This window comes from Varanus komodoensis, unplaced genomic scaffold (genome assembly GCF_004798865.1).
Source record: "Varanus komodoensis strain SLA01 unplaced genomic scaffold, ASM479886v1 scaffold67, whole genome shotgun sequence".
Classification (NCBI taxonomy): domain Eukaryota; kingdom Metazoa; phylum Chordata; class Lepidosauria; order Squamata; family Varanidae; genus Varanus; species Varanus komodoensis.
In genome coordinates, this window is record NW_025336308.1 from 3527313 (window position 1) to 3550380 (window position 23068).

The following is a 23068-nucleotide window of genomic DNA, read 5'->3' on the forward strand; positions in this document are numbered from 1 at the left end:
CTGGCATGCCTAACACAAAGATGCCAACCACGTCCTATACTCTGATCTCCAGAACTCATTATTCCTATTCCTAAAGATCAGGGACAAGTGTAGGTATTAAGCCCGGCCATCCTAGTTGGGACATGTCAAAGACAAAGGAGAGACCCAGCGGGCCCTCATACATCTGTATTCTTTTGTTGTAATTACTATATTTTCTCTTTTTCCAGATGGAGTCTCCAGTGTCCACCCCTGCAGTGCTACCGTTGCATCTTCTTGTCCCTGTTGTCAACAATGATATCTCATCACCATGTGAGCAGATAATGGTACGCACTCGCTCTGTAGGGGTGAACACCTGTGACGTGGCACTGGCTACTGAGCCAGAGTGCTTGGGCCCCTGTGAACCTGGCACCAGTGTCAATCTGGAAGGCATCGTGTGGCAGGAGACAGAAGACGGTAGGTGTCCTTTGTTATGCTTCTTTTTAGGCCCGCCTGGTCGACTGAGGGCTCTAACACAGTGTTCTACTCCAGCCTAATTCTTTGTGGCCTTTTTGTGTAAAATGAGAAAATATGCTAGAGGATTCTACCACACTGCAAAAAGCAGCCTTCATCCAGTCTTTGTTTCCCATGTGAAATGAAAGCACACTCTAGAATATGGGTAAGTGACTTCCAGGGGTTGAACGAGACACGTTGCCCCCTCTGCCCCTCCCTGCCACCATCCCCAAAAACCCTCCCTGGAGCATGATTTTTCTTGAAAACAAGTTTTCACACCTTGCTAAAACACACACTTCTTTGCCACCACCACTTCAGGATGCTGAATTTCAGTGGTAAGCCACATGCCTTCTTGCTGCCGCTACTGCAGCCACAAAAGGGGTCAAGGGACCTCATGTTGCTCATCACTATTCTGCGGCCTTCTGGGGTGTGGTCCTGTCTTCTCCTGCACAGCCACACTGTTGAGCCACCACCAGGATATTGAAATACGCGACTGCTCCCGATCTAAACATGCTCCATCTCAGTCTTAGATGTTTTGGGCCCAGTCGATACACACATGAAGAATTCTTTTCCTTCACTTTTAGTGTGTGTGTCTTGCCCTGTGTTCAGAGTTTTAAAAAGTATAACTAACCGTCTGTTCTCTAAATTAGTGCTTTGCTTAATGTTTGCTTATGCCCATTTCTTGACCTTGCATTTTCTAAAGCCTCTTTCCAGGTCAGATCAGTTTCTTTAAAGTTTTGCTTTGTTGAAGACAAAGCAAACATTTGTCATACGTGTGAATATGTTACATCTTGGGAACAGGATTGATTTTAACTTACAAAAAGCACTTGTGAAGTTTTTTTTGATCTGTGCAAGCCAGTGCATGCTTTACCACAAAGACTGCTACCCTATCATCTTCTTTCCTGAAGAGGTCTAATGTGCCTCGGCAGCCAGCCAGTACGGCCTGTGAGATTGTCAATTATCTTGAGTGAGAGTGATGCAAGGACAGTATCTTGCTGAGATGCAAAATGCATCTTCTTGTCCTATTAGAGATCCATCTTGATGCAAAACTAGACTGAGTAGATTTGGCAGATTCTGAGAGGTTATAATTTCAGAAGACACGGTGAGGCTGGCAGTGCTCTTTCCCAAATTGCTGGAACTGCACACTGGCATCATCACAGTATAAAGACCAAAACAGCTTGTGGTATCAGTGAAGACTAGATCACCTTTCCTTTTGTTTTGTTTGTAGGGTTTTGTTACTAATGGTACCTGTTTTCTTTTTGTTATTTTTTTCTTGCTGCATGATTTTAATAAGAATAGAAACATAGAAACAGAGTGAGTCAGAAGGGACCTCCCGGGCCATCTAGTCTGACCCCCAGCTCCAGCCGGCTTCGCTCACGACATGCCCACCATGTGCATGTCCAGCCTATCTTTGAACACCCTCACCGATGGGGCCCCAGCAACCCCTCGTGGAAGCCATTTCCATGCCCTCGGGGTCCTGACTGTCAGGAAGTATTCCTGGTATCTAAATGGAACCTTGGTTCCCTGAGCTTTGCTCCATTGGAGCATGTCCTGCCTTCCTCTGCAGGGGAGAACAGGTCTGTACCCATCTTCATGTGACAAAGAAGTAAGCATAGAAAATCATATGATCCACACAATAAATCCATAGATTTTATCTTCCATCACTTAATATTGAGCTGAATTTCAAACTAGAGTTTAGGTCCATGTATTCCTGATTGGTAAGCAGCAGTTTCCAAAAACTGGATCTTGATTTGATGACCAAAGGAGAGGACACAGCTCTTAGATTTGCTGCTAGATACTAGTCTTATATGCTCCCAAAATGTCCAGGTTTTTTAAATTCTCCTCTTACTCTTGAAATAAATAGGAAATTTCCTGTCCTGATAAGGGAAAACACTGTGTTTTTAAAAAATCTTTTCATATTTACCTGACCCGTGTTACCAAAGCATAGTGTGCACGGGGTGTGGCTTTGAGATCTGGCAGGGCCACAGTGCTGTGCAACACACTCCCTGTTTCTCTGTGCTCTGTCAGTCAGTAGTTGTGTCAGCCACAGTAATAGTAGTTTGCTTCTCATGCTCCGCTGGTGCCCAGTCCTCCTCCTGTACACATCTCGGTGACGGCGACTTCAAGAGGCAGATGAGATGTGACGCTTGTCCTATGCTGCTGGCTGCCATTCTTCTTGCTGTCTGGTTTTGATCGTTTTTGTAGCCTGTCCTTCCATGTTAGTCTTTTTTAGAGCAGCTATAATTTTAGAGCTTGCCTAGGAGGTATTCTGTGATTCTTGCAGCTTCACTATTTTTAGCCTGCGCTCATTCAGTGAATGTGTGCAGAGATCTTGCCTGCCAGGCTGCTCTGGCTGCTGCGTGGTTCCTGCTGTCAGGAGTAATAACTCTCTCACATCAGAGGGTTTAGGTCAGCTCTGATCAGTCTCATTGCTTGGCTGTATGTAGGTTCTGGTTGGTGCACTTCGTGTGAGGGTGATTTCACTGCTCCCCCCCCCCCCCCCCCCCCCCCAAAGCTCCAGATTAAAAATGGTATTTGGATTGCAGATTGTTGATTACGATTGTGCTGCTGGTGGAGGATACTTCCTTTGCTCGGTGTGTGATGCTGAACTAGGACAATGTACAAGCGAATGATGGATAACTGTTTCTCTTATTCCACTTATTGCTCAAGGGAAATGGGAGAGAGGCCCTATTTTGTTAAAAGAAATCAACACCAAGTCCATTCCCTCTGTTTTTTTTTACGTGGAAGTACACTTTTCTTGCAAATCTCAAATCTCTCCTTAGAATACCGAATGTTGTTGCCCTCCTGGTGTCCTTGGGGGAGGCGGTCAGTTATTGTGGAATCACAGAGGTCAGCGGTCGGCATTGAGGCAAGGAGTGGCCATAGAAGTATTTCACAAGGACAAATAAGATCTCCCCATAGGAGCAAAGCAGGAATAATCTGTGTGGACAGGGAGCAGAAAGGAAAACACCCAGTCTGCCATTCCCAGTAGCTGTTAACTAGCAAAACTAGTTTGTCTTTCATTTTCAAAAAACACCTGGCAAGTATTTTCAAAAATGTAGTGCCCTGGTCTTTTTTTTTTTTTTTTTTTTTTTTAAGGTTCCTTCCCACCATGAATTTATATGAAAAGAATACAGTTTGCAAATAAAAGAAGGTGGATTTGGCCTTTTAGATTTTGCTGTCAGAAGCTTGTCTGTTGGCCAGTACCAACTTTGGGTCTTTTCACTTAGGCTACCATCTTTGCCAATGTTGTAATCTTTATGACTAGATCCTTTCTCTAAATAGAAGGCATCAGGTTCTTAGTACATCAAAATAGATAGGGTTCCTCCTACAGTTAGGATAGTCCTTTATAGTTTTCTCATATAAAATGGACTCAGTGGGAAACATGGATTTAAAATTGGAAAGGAGATGCTGACTTTTAGCTTTGATCAATTAGTGGGCGCTTTTGTCATTCTCAGCTTTACATGCCAAATACAATTTGCATGCTGTGGCTGACTGGCAATACTTCCAGCAGAATCATTTGTCAGAAACTTCCTTTGGCTCTGCCACTTTTACAGCTTCAAGAGTCTCCTTCACTATTGGAAGCACTTACTGAGGTTGATTGGTTATATCAACCTAAGATCCAGGTTTGCGCATACTTATTGCGGAATGAATACTATGCACAAGGTCTAAAAACAGGAATAGAATAGGGAATTGTAATGTCCCGGTCTGCCTGATCAGTGGATTTTTTTTTTTGCATCTGTGTCGGATTTGTCTTATTCAGCAAAACCTTTTATTTTGTGTTTATTGAGCACCACGGCATTTTATTTTGTTTTTACTATGGGCTTGACTAAGTTGGCCAACTGCTGGAGAGGCAGTTTTGGTAATACTCCTTGTACTGGTATATTTTGACAACATTCAGCGGTTATCTCTTTTTGAGAGAAGGTTATAATACAGATAAACTCAATATTGGAATAGTCTTTGCACATGTTCTGCAAACGTATTTACCTGTTGCTTGAAAATTAAAATAAGCTCAGTGTAAATGGGTTTACGTCACTGTTTTGACAGCTAAAACAATGACATTGCAGCACTGGAAAGATACATGCCAGCTGCTTATATCACAATGGAGTGTAGACCTAACAATGCTTTCAACATTTGAATAAGTGGTATTTAAGTGCCATCTGCAAATGGATTAAATAGATGGATATTTGGTTTGACTGAGCTGAAGCTTATTGATAGCTGTATTTCATATACATATTTATACCCTTAGATACCCATTGCACATGCACTTGTTGTAACAGACTCATTTCCATTGATGCAAGATTGTTTTTCTTTTTTCTTATGTTTTTGTTGCGTAGTTTGAAAATTGCAACAACATATGATTAAAAGCAAGTTAATGAAAATGCAATTTAAGGGCCTCCCCTTATCTGTCTGCGTCTAGTAGGAATCTCTTCCGGGTGGCCATGCAGGCAAGCTGGGAAGGAACTGGCATTCTCACTCCTTTCAGGCTTGTGATGTGGCACAAATGTGGCACTGGTGTTTTCATCGGCAGGAGAGTAACTAACATACTTTGTAGAGCTGCGTACTTGGTGGGCTACTAACCCTGAGGCTACAATCAGACGGTTATCAGACTGAGCAAAAGCCAGCATAAGGTCTTGGTTAGTAAGCTGTGCTTAAAGCACAGTTTCCTGTGTCATTAAGCAACCAGTAATGTTGCCCTCAGAGCTTAGCATGTAGGAGAAAGTGAAGGGCAAGGAAGAAGCAGGTGTGCATAAGCTCAGTTCAAGTTGAATAAACTGACACTGTTGTGGCTGAACTGGGTCACTGGTTTTAAACCTGTTAGCTTCTCCCTGCTTCTTAGTATTTTGGCCTGAATCGTTTCCCGTGGCCTGAACTGAACGATTACGTTCTGCTGTGGGGGAAATGCTCCCATGATCTCACAGGAGGGTAGAGAGGAGGAAATACTTCCTGTCGGGACACGTGGGGCCATGGCCCTTGACATCCGTATTTGTCCACTGCCACCTTCGGGGGCTGTCAGCCTGTGTGAGAGCCGTGGCACTTGTCCTGCTGGCTGTGTGTTCCCTCGGGCGGCTACCTCATGAGTGCCTACTCCTGTTGCTTAGCGTGGGGCCACCTTCTAGCCATAGCGCTCTCTCTGCCTGCCTTTTACAGGCATAGCGTGCACTGGATGCTTTTGAGGACATTTTACAGCATTTAAGGACAGCTGTTGTAGCAGTTTCCCTAATTCTGTTAGGTGTGATTCTGATCTGCTGAGATCATTAATGGATCTAATTATTCTGGAACGCAGCACTCCACATGCTGCCTTGTGAGCTGCCAGGTTCCCATTTCCTCTTGCGGTGATTAATGCCACCTGGAGTGAAGCCTGGCCACTGAAGAGAGCCTCGAGTCTTCCCAGACCCTCTTGCAGTGGGGGCAACGATATTCAGCCAACTCTTAAAACTGCCAATTCAAGCACCATCTTGCGGCTCACCTGGGAAGTATCTCTGCCAATAGCAGTAGCGCTTGCAGCTAAAAAAGCCATTGTCTGACATGGAGATCTTCATAGCAACAAGGATCACTGCATGGCAACAGCAGCTCCTGCACAAAAGAAACATCAGACACATTTTTCCTCAAAAATCTCTCCTTTCCTTTTATCTTGGGGATGAGAAGCACTCTGGGTTGTGATTTTTCTTTCTTGTTTTGAGAGGTATACATTTTCTGTGAAAGAGAACAGGCAGTTCTGTCAAGTCTCTGGGTGGAAATAAAAGGGAGAAGGTGAAGCCATTGTGGTGATTAGCTGTTTACAGACCCTTTCAATTTTACATAATTAAATTCCACCACCAGAACTCAAACTCGGCAAAGGAGCTGTGGTGTGCAAGTCAGAAAATACATAGCGCTTTGAAAACGTGCAGGGTTATAGCGCCAGCAGTTTTAATATCTTTTCATGAAAGAGAGAGCTGACCCTTCCATATGGTCTAGTGGCTATAAGCACTAGGTACTAAGAAGAGTCTTGTGAAAGGGGATATTTTGAAAGGAGAAGACGATGACAGAGATGAAGAAGAGAGGTTTTAACGTCAGTTTATTTCCTCCTAACAGTGGAAATACCATGTTTATTAAAAAAAAAAAAAAGTTGATGCGAAATCCAGTGCTGGAATCGAGTATATGTTCCTCACTATGCCTATTGCCATTGCTGAACATAATAAGCCAAGCCTATAGACTTGCCCTTCAGTAGGGATGCGACACAGGGAAAGGGGGTGACGATGGATGAGTGTATGCGCTTGAGGCATATACACGGGGTAAGCATACGTATGGCACTGAGAGTGTGCCCTCTCTAGACGCAGGGTGCCATGGGCCCACCGAGCCTGGGCTCTGTGTCCAGTTCACACAGCAGTCACAGAGGGAACGGGGTGTGGGAGAAGTCGCTTTCCTCGGTGGCCGTTTGCGTTCTGAGGAACTGCATCATCCTCGTAGCAGAAGCTCTCCTGGGGAGTCTGTCGGGTGCCCCCCACCTCTCACTGCAGTCGCTATTATGACCAAGAGAGGAAGAGTGTCTAAAGCGGTACTTTCTGGGTCTTAGTAGCTGGCTTCTCTGGACTACTCAGACTGGCTAAGAGGAAGAAGGCTGCGCTAGATGGCATCTCTCAGCAGCCCACAGCAAGGCAGCATATCCTGGCCCAGCAGGTACGCTACTGAGCTGCTGCGCCTCTCTCGCCCTATAAAAATTGAGATTATTAATCATGGCTTGCTGCAGAAATCGCTGGGTAAGAGCTTAAGGATAGCATAAGAAGTAGAGCTGCCGGCAGAAAGCGGTGGCTTTGCAGCGCTTTGATGAAGTCTCTCTTTCGCCAGCATTACAGTAAATCTTGGTGGTGGCTCTGGATTGCTCCTGTTCGCTCTGCGTGGTGCTCTCCCCTCACACACAGCCTCGCACTCCAGCAAGGGTGGCTCTTCAGAAGCAGTGGGGTTAAAAGCCTGCTCCACAGATTCTCGTGCGTTTCACAAAATAATTCCGTGTTTTCTGGGAGGGGCTGGGGCGGAGCAGATCGATAGAGGTGGGTGAAATCTAGGACACAGCGTGTCAGGCAGGAGTTGCAATTAGTCTTGCGCTTTGTTTAGTTGCCAGAGCAGCAGGCAAAGGGAGGGGGCAGCTCAGCCACCGCCGAGGTCTCTGCTTTACAGAGCTCTTCATCTTTCTTCTCTGATCATGGCAGTGGGCAGGCTGCCAGAACGTCCTTCCTAATCTGACCTGCCAGCTCAGAGATGGAAGCAGCTGCTGGCGTCTTGCCACGCAATTAACTTGTAAGGCTCCGCAGGAAAGCAGCGTGTGAAGCCCGAGCAGAAAGCCTTACAAAGCCGCCTTGCATTGAAGAGCTGGTGCCTGCTGGAAGATGGTGACACCTGCAGGAGGAGAGCTCCCGGCCCATCAGGGAGGACTCTGTGGGGACTAGAAAGCCGCCGTACTGCCAGCAAAGGAGCCAGGTTGCTGAGCGCCTTCTGAGTAGGCAGGGAGCTGCTGCATTTCATTAATGGGGGTGGGAGGAATCTGTTCCGCCACCTAATTTGTTTCCAGTTCTGAAATGAGAGCTCCTTATTTGCCTGCTGTTCTGGGATATGAACTTTAACACCTCCTGTCTCCAGTCCAGGGGTTCTGTGCTGTATGAAATCTGTGTTTTCAGATCCTTTGGCGTCCTGCCTATGGCAGGGAACATAGTACTATTTTCTTTCTCATGATGCTTGCCAAGTCCACACTGCTTTGGCGGAGCTCTAGGCAATGATTCCTGCAATTGCCTTGTGCCCAGATGATGCCTCTAAATCACTCGGCTTCACTGAGGAGGGATTTTGTGCACCAGCCCTGCCTGCAGGGGGGCCAAAGAGAATCCTTCCTTTTTCACTGGGTCAGTCTAAAGGCCACTCACTCTGGATGAAAGGGTCACTCACCCAGTATATTTGATAGAATTGAGCAGTACATGGGACCAGGGGGCTTTCTGTATAACTACAAATTGTGCTCATTTTTTAAATTTCCATTGTCCTGCCAGTCCAGCCCTGCAAAATAATGATTCTAGCAACTTGCAGGGTTTTTTTTCAGGTTGTGAACAGAAACTGAGGCGTCGGAGCGATGGAATCTATTTGGACTGGTTACATGCTTCCAGGCTTGGACTTGGGATTTTGCAGCCCTTCCGATGTTGCGAGACTTTAACTCCCATTATCCCTGATCATTGGCCATGCTGGGAAGGCTGTTGGAATTTGGATTTCCAGAACCTCTGGAGGACCACAAGTTTCTCGCTGTTCTAAGCAGGAAACATGGAGGTGTGATGATGCCATGCTGTTCCTAGGGTGCACATGCCTCTCACAGCAAGCAGCCAAGACATGGTGGGGCAGGGAGAGAGAAGCACAGTTTCCAACATTTTGAAGGCGCACAAAGTATGCCCTATTTCATACCACTGCGTGTTTAGAGAAGGAAAACTTGAAATATTTACTTGACTGTATTTGGAGCTTAACTTGACTAGCTTGAGCAAAATTTTGTGTTACTTCTTAAGCACTGCTCTTCTGTTTATGGGAGGCTTAGCTATTCCTGTTCTCACCTTAGATACTGGGCAGGGACCTTTTAGCATTGATTTGATGCCTCTTTTCTGGTGTGTCTTTTTAAACAGTGCTTACTTCAAGTTTCACAATGTAGGCAGTTTCTTTTCTGGGTTCAAGAAACAGGATAGTGTAGTTCAGATCAGGTCCGGAGAAGTGCTGGCTGCAGTTACGGTATCCTTCTTGGTCCACAGTTGCTGGGAAATAAGGGCCATGACTGATGTGTGTGCCTCAGGCCCTGCTGTACTGGGTTGCTTGAACATTTTTCCCGTTTTAAGCAGCTCTCCCTCCCCGCCCCCACGCCCAGATATATCGCGGCACTTAGCTGCATGTTTGCCTGATGGTTATTTGCCGAGTTTATCTCGCCCAGATAAAAGCGCCCTTTTAGTAGGCCTGGACTGGAATATGTGAATTACTGATGCAGTAATAGCCATCATGGAGAGGAAACGCTCACTTGTGTTCACTCTGCTAATAGCATCACATTCTTTAGCATAATTGTTTTCTGATGGAGAAGCATGTAAGCCATTCTCTTCATAAGCTGCAACAAGGAAGTTTAGGTTCTAATTGATCCTTTCTGTAAACTTAAGAAATGTATTTATTTTATATAAAGTGACTCAGCTTGCATATCTTATTCCAGGCCTCTTCTTCATATTACTGAACATTCCTATCCCACCCTTTTCCCTCTTCCAAGGAACCTAAGGCAGCTTCCGTAGCTCTGTTTTATCCGAACGACGACTTTGCTGAGAGCGGGTTGCTGGCCCAGAGATGCTCTGGGAGCTTCACGGCTCAGTGGGGACGAAGACCCGGATTGCCCAGGCCACCGGTTCCCTGCAACCCCCCGTCACACTGCACACTGCCTCTTGGTAGCTGAGGTTCTGTGGGACCAGAATTTTATGGCAGGGTGCAAGGCAGGACACAGTGGCAGGCATAAGAGTGGCGTTGGCAGTGAGGTACAAGGAGGCTTTTCACGGAGGGGCTCCCACTTGTGCCTACCAGGGTTTATGCCTTTTAAATGTCTTGACGATCACGAGGGCTAGAATGGGTGTGCACAGCTGTTTTATTGAAAGCTGGAGGCCTTGGATGTATGTGTACTTTGTGTTCAGACTTAGAACATAAGTGGCTTGTTGATCACAGGAGACCCTTTTTAGTTGTAATTTAATCTTCTGCCATACCAATGAAACCAACTCCAGTTCTTAGGGAAAGCTGGCAATAGGACGTACATGTGGGTGCCAGGCAGGTAGTTCCTATGTCCATGTGCTCAGGAAAAGAAGCTGCTCTGGCAGCGCGCAAGACCGGCTGTCTGTCTAGCCTAGTGTTGTCTCCTCAAGAGGTGCAGAACCTTATTCATTCCAGCAGTTTAATTCTATTCTAACTGACAGTGGTTGGGAGAAAAGAGGTTAGACCAGGAAAGGGAGCCTGGCCTTCTAGGACCACTGGAGGGCTTGGATCTGCTCCCTGGACTTGAGGGTCTGCATGGACTAGCAGCGTTTCTCCAGGTTCACAGGGAGCAATATGTCCTGTCACCTGCTACCAGTTCTCTTTTAATTGGAGGGACTGGGTATTGATCTTGGGTCTTCATCTACACACAATATTATGCTATAGCCCCTTTCCCAAATCAAAGAAAAAGCAAGCTTTCCCTGTACCGGCTAATAGTCTAAAATCCATAGCCTCCCATTGAAGAGCTCTCATTTGGACATCTAGCCTGGCCATCAAGCCATTCTAGGCCACCGGTTCCATTCGGTCATCTTGTGCTCCACAGCTTCAAGCACAAAGCACCTCTAGTATGCCTTGCATAGAACATACAGCAGTAGAGACCCCAGAGGCATCTTTCTGTGACGAACCCTTTGGCTGTTAAAGAGCACTCGCCTTTACTTCTAAAATAGGAAAATGCTTTACTTCAGTTAGAATAAGTTAGATTAAAAAGGACCCTGGACTTATTTTCCAGCAGCCGGTAATCTCAAATACTTGCAACTCCTGAGCAGCCTGTAACCAGATCTGCAGGCAGGAATATCACGAATGAGTTTAAAACCTTTGAAACTAGAAGGATCAGTATAGCTGGCCTCGGAGTGCTCGTAAGATACAAGTGTTTTCTGTTTTAAATTGATACAGCATTAACACTGCTAGCAGAAAAATGCATTTTCTGGTCCGAAAGGGATTGGTGTTGACAGCTCTCTGTTTTACTTTCACAGGCATGCTGGTGGTAAATGTCACCTGGAGGAATAAGACGTATGTGGGGACTCTACTGGACTGCACCCAGCATGATTGGGCACCACCCAGGTAACACACAAGGAAAGATGCTGCTGCCAGGGGCTTTACCCTCTTCACTGGCCGCCTGCTTCATGGGGCTCTGCTAGAGCAGCCTCCCAGATGCTTTGTTCTACAACTCCCAGCGTTTCTGACCCTTGTTCATGCAGACTGGTGCTAATTGGAGCTGAAGTCCAAAATATCTGGTAGGCACCAAGTTGGGAAAGACTGAGCTTTTGGACAGGTGCTTTGATTCTGAGCCGCACTGAGTTTCTTTGATCTAACATTCTTGCCACTTAGACCATGCATCTCCTACTCCCGCTCTCTTGCATTAGCGAGGAATGGCTGAGGCAGCTGCTTTCCTCTGGAGGAAGACAGATCTGCTTTAAATCTGGATTCTCCTGTGGCCACTGTTGCTTCTGGATCTGACCAGAAGCCTTAATCCTGGAAGCCTTGATTCTTGAGGGTGAAGCACACACCCCCCCCCTTCGTGGACAACTGTCAAGTCTCTGCTGATTGCTGCAGATGCAACTTCTCTATAGGGAACCTGAATTTGCTTACTGTCCTTGCCCTTCACCAAGAGACTTTACCTGTTAACAGTGTTCTTTTTTTGATCTGCTTTAGAGGACTAGGGAGTGGGGTGGCTTATTGAACGGCTAAAGTGTTACAGTTATAGCAGTGGGGACTTTTTATAACTGTTTCTGGAATTCAGGAATATACAAAGCTGAGTGTCTTGGGATTCTAAGGATGTTTCACAGGTTGCTAAAAAGAACATCCAGCACCTTGCGGTCTGCTCACCCCTGGATTAGCACCCACTGCAGCCTCTGCTTGTCCTACTTGCCTTCTTCAGGTGAACCCAACCAGTGTCATATAAGTATACTTGTAGTTAAGTGCAGGAGGCATCTGCTGCAGACGCTCGTGTTTGCTCAGCCATTCCATGATAGGTTCAAAGGAACATTCCAGAGGGAGTCAGTGATACAGAAAGGAGGGCTTGCGGGATGACTGCCACTTCCTGAGCCTTCCTTTTTGTCTTCTAGGTTCTGCGATTCTCCCACCAGTGACCTAGAGATGCGAAATGGCCGAGGGAGGGGCAAGCGCATGCGGCCCAACAGCAACCCGCCAATGAACGAAAGCACAGCAGCCTCGGATAGCAAAGGGACCAGCAACAGCAGCAAGACTCGGGCAGGGGCCAATAGCAAAGGGCGGCGAGGCAGCCAGAACTCCTCGGAGCACCGCCTCCCACCTAGCGGTACATCCGAAGACGTCAAGGCTAGCCCTTCATCAGTGACCAAGCGGAAGAGCAAGCCTCTCTCTGACATGGAGGTGAATTCCAGTTCTGAGGACTCAAAGGGAAGCAAGCGTGTCCGGACAAACTCCATGGGCTCAGCTGCCACGCCTCAGGTGGCGGCGGCGGCGGCGGCCACCACAACAGTCAAGGTGGAACCGGCCATTCTAGATAGGAACTGTCCCTCCCCGATACTCATTGATTGTCCCCACCCCAACTGTAGTAAAAAGTACAAGCACATCAATGGGCTGAAGTACCACCAGGCCCACGCACATACTGACGACGACAGCAAGCCTGAGGCTGATGGGGATAGCGAGTATGGAGAGGAGCCATCCCTCCCAGCTGACCTGGGCAGCTGCAATGGTGCCTCTGGTAGCCAGAAAGGCTCTCTATCCCCAGCTCGATCGGCCACCCCCAAAGTGCGGCTGACAGAACCCCACAGCCCCTCCCCATCAAGCAAGTTTAACCCCAAGGCCGCTTGTAAGAAGAAGCTGGGTGCTGAGGGTGACCCTGACCCTGGTGCTCTGTCTAATGATGGCTCTGAGGATGGCCCTTTGGTTGCTGATGAGACAAGCAACGACGGCTTTGACTCAGTGGAGAAGAGAAGCACTGAGAAGGAGAAAGCTAAGAAGCCAGTCAGCATCAAGCCCGAAAAGATCTCTTCAAAGAGCATCAAGGCCGCCCGACCTATTGCCCCAGCCATCCCACCGCAGATCTACACCTTCCAGACAGCCACATTCACAGCCGCCAGCCCTGGCGCCTCCGCAGGCCTCACCACCACGGTGGTCCAGGCCATGCCCAACAGCCCCCAGCTGAAGCCCATCCAGCCCAAGCCAACTGTAATGGGAGAGCCGTTCACGGTCAGCCCAACACTAACTCCTGGCAAGGACAAGAAGAAGAAGGACAAGAAGAAGAAGGACTCCAAGGAGGCAGAGAGCCCCTTGACCCCTGGGAAAGTGTGTCGCTCTGAAGAAGGCAAGAGCCCCTTCCGGGGGGAGCCCGGTGAGCCTGGGGCGAAAGGGGAGAGCCTGCTGAACGGCTCCTCGGACCCCCACCAGAGCCGCCTGGCCAGTATCAAGGCTGAGGCAGACAAGGTCTACAGTTTCACGGACAACGCCCCAAGCCCTTCCATTGGGGGTGCTAGCCGACTCGACAGTGCAGCACCCACACAAACCATGACTCCGCTTCATGTTGTCACCCAGAACGGTGCAGAAGCTGGCTCTGTGAAAACCAACAGCCCGGCTTATTCGGATATCTCGGATGCAGGGGAGGATGGCGAAGGTAAGCCGGACAACATAAAGACCAAGGATCCAGAGCAGCTCGCCAAGGAAGGGGCCAAAAAAACCCTCTTTCCCTCTCAGCCTCAAAACAAGGAGTCTCCTTACTATCAAGGCTTTGAGGCTTACTATTCACCGGGCTACGCTCAGTCAAGTCCTGGCCCTGTTCATCCCAACAGCCAAGCCACCATAGATGGTCAGGCCCTGAAGCTGAAGAAGGATGAGGAGCCACCAAGCCCAGAGGTGAAGGTGAAGAATGAAGCTTGTGAGGAGAAGAAGGCTGAGCTAGGCCCCTCTAATCAGCAGCCGTCTGTCATCCAACAAAGGTCCAATATGTACATGCAGTCGCTTTACTATAACCAGTATGCCTACGTGCCTCCTTATGGCTACAGTGAGCAAGGTTATCATGCACACCTCCTCAGCACCAATCCTACCTACCGGCAGCAGTATGAGGACCAGCAAAAGCAGCGGCAGAGCCTGGAGCAACAGCAGCGTGGGATGGACAAGAAGGTGGAGCTTGGGCTGAAAGAGAGAGAGGTGGTGCTCAAAGAGGAATGGAAACAGAAGCCATCTCTTCCTCCGACTCTGACCAAAGCACCCAGCCTGACGGATTTGGTTAAATCTGGACTGAGCAAAGCCAAGGATCAGGGTGCGGATGTGGCCAAGTCAGTTATTATTCCCAAGTTGGAGGATTCTTCAAAGCTTCAAAGCCAGACCACAGAAGGCCTCAAGGGAAAGTTAAGCGATACCCACCTTGGCAAGGAGACAGCAGAGTCAAAGGCAGGTTTGGACTGTGGCCGGCAGGCTGAGGTGGACCCGGTACTCTGGTACAGACAGGTAAATTGGGGTTTATGGAGAGGGGTTGGGTAGCTGAGATGGGGAGGGGACAGCCACAGTGCTGACTTTCCACCTTGAGGTAAACAGACAATCTAGAAAAGGGTAGGAACCAGGAAGGGCACGGATTCTTAATAGTGTTTGCCCAGTTTCCTAACTTGCTGGATCCCACATCTTTTGCACAGGTAACTGGATGCTACTAATAAATTTAGATGATTGGCTCAAGGCCACGTGCAAACTAGTACACCTCTGGATAAATGCCCAGTTGATTATGCTTGAGGCCTAATTGGTTTTTGTTTTTAATCAGTATCTGTCCTTGAGTTTTAGGTAGCCAAACAAGCCTCTGCCAGTCTGTGAACTGAGTTATGGCCTGGCAGCCCTTCATGAGAGGGTGATCCTCCTGCTCTCAGATGGGCTTTGAGAGGCGCAGCACGCCGGTTCTCTGGGCACGGCCAGTGCAGTCGCAGGGAAGAGCCAGAAGTTTCAGAGCAGTTCCCAAAGAGCAGCACACCACCTGCCTCTTTGACTTAGCCATTGCTGCTGTTTGGTCGGTATTGTGAGGGCCAGTGTCACTTTGTCCCACTTTGCCCGTGAGCAGCGCAATGGCACAAGCTGAGCATACTGGCATGAGTTCACTAGTACTAAGTGAAGGAGGCTTTGCACAGACATCTGACCCGGTGCCCCACGTGTTCAGTTTGGTAAGGAAGGGTCAGGAGAAGCAGCACAGGAGCCGCCGCGCACAGGATGTGGCTTGGCTGGGGTCAGCTGCAGCGGCCTCTGCATCCATCAAGTTGACAGGCTGCTTACACGGTGGAAGATGCTATGGGGAAGGGAGAGAGCTGTGCTGGGCTGCACAAGGTAGCACGTGCCTTTGTGGTCCCTTGCACCTGCCTTGTTTCTGTATCCTTTGGGGCGCCTGTCGCTTGTTCATGCCCAACTCGGGGCCTGAGCACTTGGGTGACAACAGGAACTGAACTGGGCGCTCTGTCACCAGCACTGGACAAGTTGGTGCATGGCTCCTGCGCGAGCGTAGCGGAAAAGAGGACCTGCGCCTGGGGGCTGTGCATTTCCATCTGGGGGAATGGCAAGGCCTCCAAACTATGAAGCCGCCAGGTCAGAACAAAAGCCCCATAACAAAAACAAAACCCTGACCCAGTCATGCAGCCAGAGATACCACACTTTGCAGTGTTAACACATCCAACAGTATGATTTTACCTGAGTGTTGGCATAACTTACATTTCAGAACTGGGAGAATTTAAGATACTGACTTCTGCAGAGAGATTTTAGTGGTGGAGAAAAAGTGCATCAGGGCATCTAAATCACAAAAGTTAACAGCAGTGTAAAGAAGAATACACGGATTCCAAAATTTTACCTTGTGTTCTCTGAGGTGTAGGGCTTTGGCTGATGTTGCCCATGCATTTTTGAGGAATTTTTTCTTCTTTAATTGCATCTACAGGGCTCTTATTTTTAAATCAGAGCTGAGATTCCCAGGACTTCGAAATGTCAATATTCATGTTGCAGAAGTTCTAGACACCTGACTGATATGTCTCCATGTTGCTGCAGGAAACGGAGCCTCGCATGTGGACCTATGTTTACCCTGCTAAATATTCTGACATCAAAACAGAGGATGAGCGGTGGAAAGAAGAGAGGGATAGGAAGTTAAAGGAGGAAAGGAGCCGCAGCAAAGAATCCATCTCCAAGGACGAGGGGAAGGAAAGCACGAGCTCTGACTGCAAAGTGCCCACCAGTGAGGAGTCGCGCTTAATGGGGAAGGAGGCCCGGCCCAGCACCCATGTTCCAGTGTCCTCCCCGCTCAGCCAGCATCAGTCCTACATCCCCTACATGCACGGCTACTCGTACAGCCAGTCGTACGACCCCAGCCACCCCAGTTACCGTGGCATGCCCACAGTCATGATGCAGAACTACCCAGGTAGGCAGCTTGACGGGCCCCTGGGAGATGCCGGAGACCTTTCCCGTCACGAAGGGGGTGGCGCCTCGATGAGCCTCCACGGGGAGCAGCTCTCGCAGTCATCCTTGGAGCGCTTGGCGAAAAACAACTCCGGTGCAGCGCCCACCCCAGCGTTAAGATGCAGAAAAGGGAACCCCCTTCAAATAGAGTGTGTGGGGAGCCTCTCGACCCTTGGGCTGGATTCCATTCTGGAGAAGCTCTCGGGGACTGCCACTCCAGGGGTGGGTAGTATAAAGTTCGTGCTGCTACTATCTGAGCCTAGCAGAGGCACTTCAAGCCGCTAGAATTGCCGGGGTGGCAGGGGGACCTATGCGAAGGCCAGAGGAAATCGCCGGCTCAGTTGTCAGGGCAAAGCGGTGGGGCCAGGGAAGGCGTTCCCCGTTCCTGGATGAGACCAGCAAGGAAGCTTTGTGACCCACCGTGCAGTCTCAGTTAACGTTTATTTGGAAGGCAGCCCTTGTACTCAGTGCAGCTTTGTCTCAGAAAAGCACTGTAGGATTGTAACCTCTCGGGTGAGAACCCGGAATGTTTATCATCTTAAAAATATAAAAAGAATATATATGCTGGCATTTGAAACAAACTAAAACAACTGCAGAATTTCAGTGTTCCCCCTGAAAGATTATTTGTACATTGTAATTTGTAGGACTACTGTCACCTCACCCTGCACCAGCCAAATTATTAAAAATAAAGACATTTTAAAAATGGCATCTGGAATCGCTAAGGATGCCAAAGGGGCCAAGATTAGTTGTTTGCTAATTTTGATCCTTCTGGTGTTCTGTAGTAGTTGGAGGCCCTAGAAATTCCAGCCAGAGCCCTGTTTGGTTCTAAGAGTATTAAAAAGCAGATCTTTCAGGCCCTGGTTCCAAGCCCCTTCCTCCTCCGAGTCTCCACTCCAGGGCTTCCTGCTCCTCGCTGCTAGAATCTCTTCGAGGAGTGGTTCTGGCCGTTGGTCTGTTTGGCGGCTGCTCTTCTGCTGGAGCAAGTGGCTCAGTCCAGACTGGCATCTCCTCCACAGGCTCCTACCTGCCTTCCAGCTACTCCTTCTCCCCATATGGTAGTAAATCCTCTGGGAGTGAGGAAAGTGAGAAATCCCGCGCCAGTCCCAGTATCGGCTGCAAATCTAGCTCCGAGTCAAAGGCCCTGGACATCCTGCAGCAGCACGCCAGCCACTACAAGAGCAAGTCCCCAACGGTGAGTGGTGCGGAGGAGGAGGAATGTCATTTCTGTGCTGCCCAATAGCTGAAGCTCTTTTGGTAGTTTACAGCAGTACACAAACACAATACAGTAGAATACAGTAACAACAATGTAAAATTGTATTTAAAAAGGTAGAAGAGCTAAAACTGTGTGAAGAATGACCCTGTAAAAGGAAGAAAACCTTCTGGGGTGGGTAATCATCCCCTCAGGCCCCCGAGAGAACCAAGTGTGTCTTTAAAAGCTTCAGCATCATGGGCTCTCAGGTGTGAATGTTGGTACCGGCCGAGCCCCAGTGGGAAGGTTCAGCAAAAAGCATTGGGGGCCAAATTCCAGTTAAGGAATGGAATGCATGTCTGTGCTCAGTGCAGTCCAAGCGGCTGAGCTGTCCGGCTGCCAACGTTGCCTTGTGGCTGGCTCTGGAATCCAGCACTAACGCATGTGTGTAGCTGGAGTTCCCTTCAGCCCGTGTGCGTGTGCGTGTGAGTGTGAGATGGGTCCCAAAAGCCTTTCCCCGGCACACAGGGAAGGTGCCCGGGCATTCGCTCGGCCAGCCTGCCGGCTCTGGCTTGCTCTCCTTGCCGATTCCCAGCCGGACTTCAGCATGTCTGTCTGTCTGGTTGCTTTGCAGACAGGTGACAAGGCCCCTCAGGAGCGCAGTGGCTGTGGGGTGGGAGGAAGCAATGCAGGCTGCAGCAGTGTGGGGGGAGCCAGTGGCGCTGAGAGAGGCGTTGACCGGCCCCGCTCCTCTCCTTCACAGCGCCTGATGTCCACGCACCACCATCACCACCACCTGGGCTACTCCTTGCTACCAGCCCAGTATAACCTGCCATATGCAACAGGTGAGAGTAGGGGGGGCGTCCAGTGGTGTTTCTGCAGTGGGGGTGGGGGGGCAGCAGGGTCTGGGGCTCTGCCAAAGCTGGCCGGTCTTTCAGTCCATCAGTCACACCTTCGTGGAGAGTACGGCACCAAGTGCCCTGCCGCTGCCTCGCCTGGCCCGGACAGGAAGCAGCCTCCAGACCCTCACATAGTCCAGTGCTGCCAGCAGGGACTGGCAGCAGCCCTCCAGCATCTCTGGCAGCACCCTTTCCTAGCCGTTCCTGGAGAAGCCGGCGACAGCCTGGGGCTCTGCATCGAGCGCAGACGGGCGTTCGGCCACGGAGCTGCAGCCTCTCCTGCAGCGTTCTCCCCCGTGCACAGGAGGCTCCCCGCCGAAGCCTCTGCTGAGGGCTGCGCTGGCCCCTCCGCCGGCTTCCCTGTGCTCGCCACCCACCGTGCGCTGCCATTCTGCTTGCAGGTCTCTCTTCGACAGCCATTGTGGCCAGCCAGCAGGGCTCTGCTCCTTCCTTGTACCCCCCGCCCCGGAGGTGAAAATGGTAAGGCTGCCCCCTGACCAGGAGCGGGTGGGAGAACGGGGGAGGCGGGGCTGCCAGGCAGGTCCATCCAGGCTGCCGGGTGTTTCTCGGTATTCGGCCCGCTGGCGCGTGATTTTCGGCCCGGTGCATTGGCAGTATCGGTGGCATCAAGCCAAGCCCCATGGGGCAGAGCAAGGGGCTCCACACACATGAAGTTCCATGAATGGCTTCTCTTGCCACCTGAGTCCGTCCTGCCCTCTTCGCTCCCCCCAGCAGGCAGCAGTCATATTCCCTTCCTGTGGTTTGTAGCCCTTTGCTGAGCATCGGGAGGCTGCACAAATTGCTCTTTGGGTGATGCCGTCTGTGGCATGGCACCTCTCCTCTGCCTGACACAGCTGCCTTCCAGAACCTCCCAAGCCCCTGCCAGTTGGAGAGGAAATACCGCTGGGTCTAGTGAGCGTTTCCTGTTGCTGCAGCACCTCCCTGTGGCTGAAGCAGAAACTGCCGGTGCTGAGTCTCTCTCCTTCCGCTTTTCCCACAGGACATGATGTGATCCGATAACCTGGGCGATACCAAGCCATGTGACTGGCTCACATGAGGAAGCGCTGGAAATTGCATTAGACATCAGTTGAATGGTGTTGATTGTTCCGCTCGATGGTCCTGCCATAATGTGAGGCAGACTCTGCCCCCTCCCCTACTGAACACAAGCTGAGCCCCGTGTGTGTGAGTTGTGGAGCTGGGACTTGCAGAAATATTTATTCGCCTGACTTGGGGTTGACTGGCCAATTTCCAGAACTGCTCTGGAGTGGGGACTTCACGGTGGGGGGTCAAGCCGTGTGGCTTCACGGGATGCTTGGAAGGGCCGGGGGGGAGGGGGCACAAAGCCCCACGCCTCATTTGCAGCTCTGGCTCCTGGGCAGCAGCCAAGACCAGCTACTCCAGGACCGGCTGAAGGCAAGGAGAGCATCCAGACAGTGTCTTTTTGTTACTGATAAGCGGTCACCTGGCACAAACAGGTAGGCGGGCTCCTCACAGAGCACAGGGAAGAGCTGATGCTCCTGCCTCGCGGAGGGGTGGTGAGGGGGGCAGCAGGGCCTGCAGCGAGCACAGACCAGCAGTGTGCTCCTCACCCAGGACGAAGACTCAAACTCCGTAGCACTTGCCTCTCAGCCTGCTGCTCCCCCCTGCTCCCCGGCCATGGGCTACTCGTCTGATCTCTCTCCCTGCTGGCAGGACTCGTGTGTTGCAGTGGCAGATGCTTCGTTGAACAGCACAAAAGTACATTCAGTTCTGCATAAAACGGGGCCTTCTGGCAGGCTGGCCTGCTCGCACTGGAACGGGTCTCCACCCTGCCCAGCAGTCTCCTTGCTCCACCCCACCGGCAAGCTGCTGTCTGCCTGGTCTTTCCCGTCTTCCTCGGCCCCTTCAAAAACCAATTCTTGTTTTCATTAACACAAGAGGGCAAAGATGGGGCTGGTTAAACTTCAGGTGTGCAGTTCTTGGTTCCCGTTTTCGGCAAGATCATCCCTTCTCAGCAGGGAGTGGAGGGATGGGAGCCTGGGGCCATAAGGTGTGGATGTGGGAATTCGTGGGTTGATAGGAGGGAGAGCAACAGGCCTGACAACTGGCTGCTCACCCGTGAAAGCCGGTCATAGCTGCAGGCGCTGCCCGTGCAGGGCATCCCCAGTGGTGCTCCAGGGCCTCGCCACACACCCCATGGGTTCCGGGAGCTCGCCCCGCCCCGAGCAGAGGAAGGCCGTTGCCCACACCACTGGATGCCCGTGTGGATTTCTCTCCCCCACCCCGTTGCCAAGTGGTCCTTGCTGAAACTCGGCCCGTATCTGTAGGAATTCCCTGCAGGGTGCTCGGCTTGAATTGCAAACGGGGGCATGGGCGGCCTTCCTTGCCCAGCCACGCTGGCTCCAGAGGAGCGGGTGCTGTATGTGTGTCCCACCATTGCAAGTCCCCAGCTCTGTCTTTCTGTTCCTATCCACATGTTGTGCGAGGCCACCTCTCTGCCTCTCAGATTTTGTATATACTGTAAAAAGGAATTGTTTGAAATCTGTTGTTGTTGTTGTTTCTTTCCCAGCTTGGGGCTTCTGCTGGTTTCATACAAACAGGAGATACAATATCTAGCCCGTTTGCGGGGAAGAAGAGAGACTGCTCGTTCCTGGTTAGGCTTATTTGACGCTAGACTTTGTTTCAAAGCATGCCATGATCTTTGGCTCCAGGAAGGGAGGGGGTTGCAGTACCCCACTTGTGTTTCCTGTTTCTGCCACTTAAGATGCACCCTAAATTCTCTGCCCCCAGCCTGCCTCTCGTGTCCTGACAGCAGCTGCAGTGGGGAACCTGAGCTTGAGGCTGCCCTGGAAGGGAGCACTTTCCTCTAGTTTTCACCTTTTCTCACCAGCATGTTTTCTTGGGGAAATTGCTTGAGAGCCAGGTGGAAAGGCAAGACCTGCCCATTCTGTGTAGACATTAAGGTGCAACACCCGTGTTCTCACTGGCCCTTGTGCCTCGTGTAGTGCAGGGGTCAAAGTGATCTGCCAGGATGTGCCTCAGTGGGGAGAAGAGGGCAAGTGCGACAGACCACACTCTCTCCTCCCATCCCTCGAGCTTAAAGGGGCTGGGAGAGTTTATGGAAACATAAGCCTGGAATGCGTTAATCTAAATGAGTTAAGGAGCCGCTGGCCTGATTTAGGTAGAGCACTTCCATGCTTGTAAAAAGAGCTGCCTCGGCAACAGTCCTTGATTTGCTTGGTGGGTACAAAGCTTGATTTTCCCTTTCATTGGGATTGGCTGTTCTTAAATTGGGACTTCCGTCTATCCACCCGTTCCCTGGTGGTTTGGACCACAACTGCTGGAATCTCTTAGCACTGTCCATGCTGGGCTTGTAAGCAAAATATCTGGGGGGCAGCACTTTGGAAGGCTGGGATACACGATTGCCTTTCTCGTTCTTAATACAGATTATATGCACACACTGCTGTGTGTGTGTAGAAAAGCCAGTTGATACCACCTCTGTGCATTCGAGGCAGTAAGAGCAAATCTGTCTTCAAAAAAGGGCAGTTGGTTTCTTTAGGTCTCCCCATGCTGAGCACTTGTGGGTTTTTTGCACTACCTTGGCACCATTAAGCTAGCAGCTCTGATTCTCCCGTGCAGGGTTGTGCACCGTCTACGCTCAGCCTTTCTAAATCCATTCTGCATTATTATTGTGCAACTTGTGGGGCTTGTCTGTACTAGGCAAGCCTGAGCAACCGTCTTTCGGGTGATCTCTTAGGAATTCATGGTGCTTCTGTTAGTTAGAAGGAAGATTAAGGATTGATCATTGTTCCCGCTTGCCCACTTTTGGCTAGTTTGCTACTCAGGAGATGATGAGACACCTTGTCATTCTACCTTGACTTTAGCAACGCTTTTATGTGCATTCCTAGAGCCCATCAGGGAGGTTACCTAATAAAAAATGAAGTCAGGTTAGTTTGGCAGGATTGGTTTTTGAGGAATCCATGTTGGCATCTAGTGGCTGCTTTATAATCTGCTCCAGAATTTTCCCAGGGATTGATCTCAGACCAACTGATCTACAGTTCCCAAGGTTTTTTCGTTGCTTTCTTGAAGATGAGGATGACATTAGCTCTTCTCCAGTCATCTGGAGATCTTTCACAAATGCATATATGATATAGTGGCTCTATTCACGTTAGGGTGAAATTATTCATGACTTAGAGCATTCCTAAATGTAAAATGTATCTTAAAAGATCAGTTTTAATTAGGAATGGAAGCATTAACTCTGCTGAGAATGTTAAGAAGAGGATTTTAAAAAGCATTTCCAGGCATTTTACATTTCTAACATCTTATTATATAGCTTTTAAAAATCATTTGAGGGCAGTCAAGTCCG

General features: G+C 49.8%; 1 protein-coding gene across 7 annotated transcripts in view; it reads left to right on the plus strand.

The window, feature by feature from the left end:
- Positions 1–21243, plus strand: part of ZNF609 (zinc finger protein 609) — a 90793-nt gene extending 69550 nt beyond the window's left edge. For 5 of the 7 annotated variants that reach the window (XM_044450566.1, XM_044450569.1, XM_044450567.1 and 2 more), the window contains 8 exons: positions 207–432; positions 11217–11304; positions 12309–14670; positions 16231–16597; positions 17652–17827; positions 18459–18669; positions 19125–19203; positions 19724–21243. In XM_044450566.1, the coding sequence (XP_044306501.1) occupies positions 207–432; positions 11217–11304; positions 12309–14670; positions 16231–16597; positions 17652–17827; positions 18459–18669; positions 19125–19198 (3504 nt within the window). In that variant the 3' untranslated portion in view covers positions 19199–19203; positions 19724–21243. The remainder of the gene's footprint in view (positions 1–206; positions 433–11216; positions 11305–12308; positions 14671–16230; positions 16598–17651; positions 17828–18458; positions 18670–19124; positions 19204–19723) is intronic. The other 2 variants (XR_006416638.1, XM_044450568.1) reach the window with 2 other exon arrangements.
- Positions 21244–23068: the final 1825 nt, after the last annotated feature.